We start from the raw sequence: 8377 nt of genomic DNA on the forward strand, positions 1-8377 counted from the left end.
GGGAAGGCCGCGCCCACCGCCGCGATCCGCCGCCGCCGGGCGGGTTTTGGCGCCGCGGTGACGTCACGGCCCCGCCCCGCGCGCCCCGCCCCGTCCCGCGGACGCGGGGTCCTTCCGGGGCCCGCCCGCCGCCGCGGCTGCCCATGGAGGCCGAGGCCGAGCCGCGGCTCCTGCTGCAGGAGGCTCGGGAGAGCATCGAGGCGGCGCGGAGCTACCGGCGGGAGCTGCAGCAGCGGCTGCGGGGGCTGCAGCAGGCGCGGCAGCAGGTGGGCGGCCGGCCGGGCTCCGTCCCGCGGGCGTCGCCGCGCGGGGCGTCCTCGGGGCGGCGCGGGGCGGGCGGGTGCGGCTCCGTCCCGGAGCGCGTCCCGCGGCGGTGCGGTCCCGCGCCGCTCCTTCGCGGCCGTCCCTTCCTCCGCCCCGGTTGGTCGGTGTGAGCCGGGGAGGAAACGAAGCGGAGCGTTTCCTGCGGCCGCGGATCCGCGCGTGGCGGCAGCGCGGATTTCTGCTGCGGTTCCGTCGGTCGGGGCCGCGCGGACGCGTTTGTTTCCGTGAGTTTGAGGTCGGGAGAAGCGGAGCCCGAACCCGCGGCGCCCGCGCGGAGGGGCTGAAAGGAAAAGGGCTTCGGAGGGACCTCGGGAACGGAGCGCGGGGCCGCGATCCGGAAAAGTGCTTCTGTGTATTTCTTCACGCGGTTACGAGCAGTGACTTTTAGGCTTTTCTGAGCAGAACCACTCCCTGGCTGCATTGGAATAATCCGTTTTGCAATAGCTCAGGCCTCAGAAATCAGCCTCGCTGTGCTCGGCTGCTGTGCCCTTCCAGGCTCGTTTCCTCCCCCCTCCCTCTGCCTGCACTGCTGGCTGTTCGTGGCCCTCCTTGCGAAGCTCACTTCACACGCAAACCCTTATCCACAGCTGAGGTGGCTCGGGGCAGTACGAGGTGTGCGTGCTCTGTGCCTTTGTCCTGAATCCTTCTTTTACCCGAATTTAGATCAGAGAAAGTGCAGCGTTGACCAGAGATGTACTTGAGCAACACTTTAACGATTTAAAAGGGACCCTAAAGAAGCTGTTGGATGAGCGACTGATGTCACTGCTGCAGGAAGTGGAGACTATAGAGCAAGAGAGCATCAAACCACTGGATGAGTGTCAGAAGCTGATAGAGCACGGAGTCAGCACAGCTGATGATCTGCTCCGGGAAGGTAAGGCAGGACCCATCACAGCTCTGCCTTGCAGAGGGTCTTCTCTCACAGTCAGGAGTGTTCCTCTTACAATCATTTGGCTCGTTCTGCACTCCTCCCAAATGAAATGTTAAAAAGAGACCAAACTTGGGTAGGCTCGTGAGAAGTCACCTCTGTTTTACTTTCAGTCCACTGTTGTCCCCTTTTAAGGACTGAGAGTATCTGCCTGTGGGCCTGGGCTGTGCTTGCAGGAGCACCCTGCAGCCTGCCACGCTAGAATGAACGCTGCTTTGAAACAAAATACATCTTGGGTACCACAATGACAAATTGTTTAAATTAACAACTGACTCAGTAGAATTTCAGCTGAGAAAAAACGTCAGTCCTCTGTGAGGATAAAGATCTGCTATAGCCCAATAGTTCTTATTACAGAATGAAACGGAAATGATTTATTTGCTCACTCATCTGAGCAGTATCTGTAACTGACAGTCACCTGTGCCTTATTGGAACTGCAGCCAAAGTAAGGATTGTTTAATTCCCTGATCCACGTGGTTACGTTACCAACGGTGTGGAGAACTGTGAGGAGCAGACTGGCCATGCTGTGGGAAAGGGTTCTCCAGAAGATATGACAGAATGAGACACGTGGGATGGCAGTGTAAGGGCCAGTCACTCTGCATGGTCTTGGAAAGTCCCCTGCAGCTGAACTCCATTGTTCTGTCCCAAGTTTGTACCATGCTGATGCTAAATACCTCTCCAGAAAGGAGTCCTGAGCATTGTGCCTACGCTGGAGAACCTGCTGGGAGTGTGTGTGAGCCATGACCATGCTGCCAGTTTCCTTGCATTGTTCTCATGTCTCAGCTGAAATTTTCTTTCAACATGATCTCAGTTTCTGAGATTGCAGTCTCCCACGGGTAGGAAATCCACCAACTTGCACTGAGCTGTGAGTGAAAAACATGCTGGTTTGGTAGCTCTGCAATCCCTGCTCACGAGGACAGTGTCAAACTCGAAGAGTGAACGTGTGGGTTTATTGAAGGGTTTATTCCTGGCACCACGACTTCTGGCACAGCTGGTCATTGCCTGCTGGGTTTGACATGCTGGGTGAGGGAGTGACAGAGGTGGCTGTTCTGTACTCGTTGGTCAGATCTCATGAGAGCCCTGCCCACACTGTGGGTCTCTGTAGCAATTTGAGCACTGTGTCATGTCATTAAAATGAGCAGAGGTTGCACGTGAGTCAGAAGGGAGTCAGGCCTGCACGCTGATTAAATCTCTCGCTGCCAATTATGACTTTTGCATTTCGTTAGAGATCTGCAATGTTTGTAATCCCCCATTTGGAACAGAAGTGAGCTTGCTGGTGTTGCAAATTACCATCAAGTTCAAGTGTGGGACACTGCTTTATATGGAAGGCCCATGGTGAGATTCCTGTTCATCTCCACACTCCAAAACATGGATTACTTCTTTATTTCAGTACTGTTTATTTTGTAGCAAAGAGAGCAAGAGAGTTGAAATTATTTTTTGCCTTGAAGCTCCTGCTTTTTGACTTCTCTGTTCAGAGAAGGTATTCTGCCTTTTTCCTGTTTTAAAGCAGGTAGAGAAAAGGATTAAGAGTTCTGGGTTCTGGCATCCGATCCCAGTTCTGCTACTGTCTGAGACCTGGGGCAAATTATTACATGCTACAGCTTTGTCTGCAGGAAGCCTGAGAGCTTCAGAAGTATCATTTATTTTCTAGCTAAGTGTCTCTCAGCAATGCTGAGAACGCTCCATGTTTAATTTGTGTCAGAGCTGGTTGTTTTTTGAAGTGAGAAATGCCTTTCTTGGACATTTGTCTCATCAGGAACATTTTTACCATTTGATTCCAGGAGAGAGTGCAATCTGTGGAGATGTGGAGCAACACAACGAAAAACTTTGCAGCTTTACAAAAAAAGCCTTACATATTCAGCTAGATAGGTAAGACACGGTCATTGCGAGCTGCTCTGGGGCAGCGTGCTGCTCCTTTCATCCTCTGAAATGAACCCCCTCTGTTCCATTCCCCTGAGATTGACCCGAGCCGTTCCTCACCTCGTGGTGTTTCCCTGGGGTGGGCAGTCACTGAGTGAAGCAGTTTGCAAGCTGAGTGCTCTGCAGCACTGCAGCTCCTGTCTGGGAGGTGGCACTGCTCCCTGTGGAGCTGTGTCAGTGATCACTGAGGAACTTTGAAATGCACGTGCCAATTCCTGCAGCTGTTCTCTCTTTGCAAAGCCTGCACAGATTGAAATGTATGGACAAAACATAAATGTGTAGAAGCTGGCTCCTTTCCTTACAGCAAACTTTCCTTTCTCAGCTTACCAGAAGTGCCCTCCTTGGTCGATGTGCCTTGTTTATCTGCCCAGTTGGATGACTGCCTTCTTACTATACTGAGAAATCAGATATTCAGACATGGGACTGTAGCCTCTCGCCCACCCGTACAGTTAGAGGAATTCATTGAGAAGCCTGGAGCTATTTTAGTCCGATGGTGTAAGGTAGGTAAAATATCCACAGTGAAAATATTTTCTTTGACAAAGCCACTTTGCTCTGGATTCAAAGGAGCAGAGCTCCAGCAGTGTGGAGTTAATAACATGGGAAGAGATTTTTATCACAATGGCAAAGTTTACAAGCGGGGTAGCACAGTGATGTGGTTGGTGCTGAGGTTTGTGTCTGCCTGACAGGACAGCTCCCCTTGCTAACAACCTGCTGTTACACTTTCACACCTAAAGTGTTTGATACCAAAGACCTGGAAGCCGTTCCCATCCTTCACAAAGGAGAAGTGTGAACTCCTTGCTGTTAAAAGCTGTCACTTCCATCCAAACTTCCCATCCAAATCTGTGTTGGTTACACTGCAAAGCGTTGTGTTACACGTTGTGTTACTCTGTGTTCAGTGTTCCTTCTTTCAGCTGTTTTGGCCACTGAGTGAGGAATGCCTTCTGCTCTGTATTACTCAGTGACCCTGAGCTGCCTTTGCTGGGTGTCTGCCGTGGCTGTGTGTGCTGCTTCAGAGCAGGCAGGAAAACAAGAGCAGTGTCCCTTACTAACGCAGGAAACGTTTCTCTAGGTGGATGATGACTTTGTACCACAAGATTACAGACTGCAATATCGTAAGAGCACTGCCAGTCACTTTGAAGATGTGTATGTCGGCTCAGAGACAGAGTTCATAGTGCTGCACATTGATCCTAATGTTGATTACCAGTTCAGAGTCTGTGCCCGAGGAGACGGCCGACAGGAGTGGAGTCCATGGAGTGTTCCTCAGATTGGCTGCACCACGCTGGTTCCCCACGGTATTGTTTCACTGCTGTTCATCTTATGCCCGTGATTTTTTGGGGTTTCCTTCTCTTACAGTTTGTGTCTGTAACGTGTGGTGAATCTGTTCTTCCATCCTGGAGTTTATTCTGTGCCTAGCCTGGATTTCCCTCCCGCCGTGGGAGTGTTGGTGAGCTGTTCCGGCTTCGCCTTGGCAAGCAGCAGTGTGTCTGTTCACAGACCAGAAGTGATGGTCTTCTTTCTCTCTCGTCCCTACCCGAGTGCTTTGTGCCGACCTGCAGTCACACGTCACAAAAACAGAAAAAACCTCAGTTTTATTTCCACTTTCAAACTTCTAAATGCAGTGGTTATAAAGGTTTACCTTTATGAGCTTTTATGGGTGAACAGTGAACTCCTGGCGAACCCTGTGAGCTGGAGAATGTTTTCTGCAATTGTGAGGGCTTTCAGGTAGACATTTTTCCACCAGAAGCAGGCAGAGCCAGGCAGTGCTTCACGCTGCTTAAGCTTCCTGGGGGTAAAGCTGAGCGGACGTTGCGAGTGCTTTGTGCAGGCAGCAGCCTGGGTGAGGTTCATGCTTCTGTTTTCTGTTGTTTCTGTTTTGTCTTTGAAGAATGGACAGCTGGTTTGGAGGGGTACAGCTTGAGCAGCCGAAGAAACATAGCACTGCGCAATGATTCTCAGTCGTGTGGCGTGCTCTACTCCAAAGCTCCCACTTATTTCTGTGGGCAAACGTTAACATTCAGGCAAGTACTTCCTGAGCAGCTGTTGTTTGGTGCATCTGTTGTGAACCAATGTTCCTTCTGCGCTCCGTTATATCTGCATTGCCTGTAAACCTGAGCTGTGATCCGTGTTTGAGTTCAGCTCGGCTCAGCCCTAATCCAGGCAGTGTCTGTGAAGTCTGAACTTCCTCCTTTTTACTTCTACTTCCTGATGGCTTTAACCTCTGAGATAATCAGTGCTGATCAGACTCTCGTTTGCAAGTGGCATTAGAAACTTTTGAGTGCAGGAGATGCCTTTGGAACTTCGAAGCTTCGTTTAGAGCAGTTTTAGTAGAATGTTGTGGGTCAGTTCCTTATTAAAGCTCCCTGCATAGCTGAACTCATCTGCTGTGCTTTGCTTTACAGCACAAGGCTCGTTGCTATCTCAGTGACATTCCCAGGGCACTGAATAACCCATGTGTGCAGAAAGTAAAACATGCTTCCAATTTTATCTTCCCTGTTTGTTAACCCATTGTGTGCTGCTGTTGCCCAGCTTAATTTTCAACGCTTAAAAGCTTCTGCTTAAGATTTGATATTTTTTGGTGACAGCAATGACGGATCACTATTTCTTTCTCTTAAACTGTAAAACCAAACAAAAGAAAAACGCATTGTTTGACTTCCTATGAAAGAGCAGCTGAGTTTCTGAGTTCTGAGGGGCTCTGGGTGTGGGTCACACCCAGCAGTGTGGGTCAGTACCTCTCAGAAGTGGCAGTGCAGAGCAGAGGATGCAGGAGAAGCACTGTTGGGTGCATGGGCTGTACCCTCACTCAGCTGCTGCAGCCCAGGGCCCTTTGCACCACACGTTTGCTTTTTCCTTGGAGGCTCTCCCGGGACCAAAACCCAGCTGAGCAGAAGCCAGATTGTCAGTGCTCTCCCAGGCATTCCTCTTGATGTCCTTTTGTCCCAAGCTGATTTAAACAAAACAACAGAAAACACCACTACCACGTGTCAGCCTGGGGACTGATGTGACTTTTTTGCCTGGTAGAATTGAGACCGTGGGACAGCCAGACAGACGGGACAGCCTGGGAGTGTGCGTGGAGCAGCACAACGGCTGCGACTCCCTGCAGCGAGATAAAGCTGTGTGCATCAGCACAAATGGTGAGTCTGAGTTTGGGGCTGAAGAATGAAATCTGGTTTGTTTTTTTTCTCCCCCCCAAAACCCCAACACTGAGTGCTCTGTGCCCTGGGTAACGTGGCAGCACCTTCACCTGCATTTTGTTCTGCTCACACAGTTAAAATCCCTGCTGAGATCTCAGGTCTCTTTGTGCCTTCTGCATGCAGTTGGCACGGTGGCAGAAAGCAACGTGCCAGCACTGCTTTCATTTTCATTTACCTGCAAAAAATGAGAAATAACATTTGGTACCTTGATTGTTTCAGGGGCAGTGTTTGTAAATGGAAAGGAGATGACAAACCAACTGCCTGCTGTTACTTCTGGATCCACCGTGACCTTCGACATGGAGGTGGTGCAGTTAGGGCCCCCCAGCACCGAGGGGGGAAACTTCAAGCTGAGGGTGACCATCAGCTCCAACAACAGGGAAGTGGTCTTCGATTGGGTGCTGGATCAGTGCTGTGTCTCTCTGTATTTTGGGTGCTCCTTTTCATACCCAGGCTGGAAAGTGCTGGTGTTCTAACAGCTCAGGGGTGAAGATGCTCGCTGCGATGTGATTTCCACGGCCTGGGCTTCCAGCTGTTTGCTGTCCATCTCTCTACTACTTGAACTCCACTGTGTTGTACTCCTGCTGGATTCATTTCAAAGAATAATTGTGAAGCAGTGGATTTGTTACTCTGGAAAGGCTGAGCAGGCAGTTACACAGACAATTTAAAACAAGTCCGTAAGACTTTCTTTTTTTTTCCCCTTCAGACTTGATTTAGTTTTCAATCAGTATTTCATTGTACTCCAGGCTCAGGGTACGCTTGTTGTAGGAAATTACCTTTGCTTCATGCTGCTGTTCTGTGAAATAAGCCCGTACACTTTTAGGGAGTTGGAGGTAATGGACCAAAGTTGTATTTATACCACTCATGAGAAGAGCAGAGTACTTGGAGCAGTGCTGCCCTGCCACGTGTCCCTGTGTGCAGTGCTGCCATAGCTCTGGGGACACGGTGAGTCCTGTGTGACACAGCAGTCTCTCTTCTATGCACGGTACTGTTCATTCCTCCAGAACAAGGCTGTCTGAGCCACAGTGTTTGTTCAGATAGAGCTGATCTGTTCCACATCTCACTCACGTGCCTTATTTCCAGGTATTTCTGAATTGTTTTCTGTATGGTCACTTGGAATTTATATCCTAGAGTAGATCCACAGTGATGCTGATGTCCCTGACTTCATGCTCGACCGACCCCACTGCCTGCAGTGACCTGAACGTCCTTCCCTGTTAGACTTCATGGCCTGATCTGAACAAATCTTGGGGATGTGGTACTTCTTTATGACACAGGGATGGAAGGAAGCTGTGATTCTTTGCAGAGCCCACTTCCTTTCTATTGTCCCCTCAGCAGAGACAGTGAGTGGCTGTTCCCACGTGTGGGGTTCCTACAGGTGCCCAGCAGTGAGCAGGGCAGGCTGGGGCTGCAGGCAGAGCCCACGCAGACTGAACCAGGGGCAGTCAGAGTGAAGCAGCTGGTGCCACAGTTCAGCTCTGTCCATGGTAGAGATGAAGATTAATTTAAGCTTTACGTAAAGTTCCCAGTATTTCCCCTAAGTATCTGATAAGATTTATGATGGTGAGCTTCCCAAACAGAGGTTATTCTTTGGTCAGAAGATGGAATTGTGGTACTACTGCATTTAAAGAGTATTTTCAAGTAATGCTCACCTCTTACCTCAAGCACGTGAGATTAGTGTATGTATTTTAGTAACATCTATACAATCACTCCTCTCTTCTTCAGCTTCATGGCGTGTTGTCCCTTATGCTACTGTAAACTGGATTGCTATCCCCACATTTATGCTGCCAGTACAAAAAGTTGTCCTGCCTGCACTGTTCTGCACACATCTGTTGTAGGGAACTGCAGAAAAGAATGGTGGCTGCTCACAGAACTTAGAGCAGATTGGATTGGATTCTGCCATTACACAGGGAAGAGCAGACACCTGCAGGCAACTCAGCAAGCAAGGAAAAGCCTGTGCTATTCTCAGTTCTCAAGCAGAACTGTTTCAGTGTTAGAGAATAGGATACTTGCATATGCCATACTC

At 50.0% G+C, this 8377-nt stretch overlaps 1 protein-coding gene across 1 annotated transcript; it reads left to right on the forward strand.

Moving 5' to 3' along the window:
• Window positions 1-122: 122 nt before the first annotated feature.
• CRLF3 (cytokine receptor like factor 3) lies at window positions 123-6958 on the forward strand. The gene is made up of 8 exons (XM_065735473.1): window positions 123-266; window positions 988-1195; window positions 3028-3115; window positions 3489-3666; window positions 4236-4458; window positions 5052-5184; window positions 6185-6297; window positions 6577-6958. The coding sequence occupies exons 1-8, from the start codon at window positions 144-146 to the stop codon at window positions 6828-6830; spliced, it is 1320 nt and encodes a 439-aa protein (XP_065591545.1). The 5' UTR covers window positions 123-143; the 3' UTR covers window positions 6831-6958.
• The last annotated feature ends 1419 nt before the right edge of the window (window positions 6959-8377 follow it).

Source organism: Cyrtonyx montezumae, unplaced genomic scaffold (assembly GCF_038088225.1).
Source record: "Cyrtonyx montezumae isolate F1298 unplaced genomic scaffold, pur_monq_1.0 scaffold_19, whole genome shotgun sequence".
Lineage (NCBI taxonomy): Eukaryota > Metazoa > Chordata > Aves > Galliformes > Odontophoridae > Cyrtonyx > Cyrtonyx montezumae.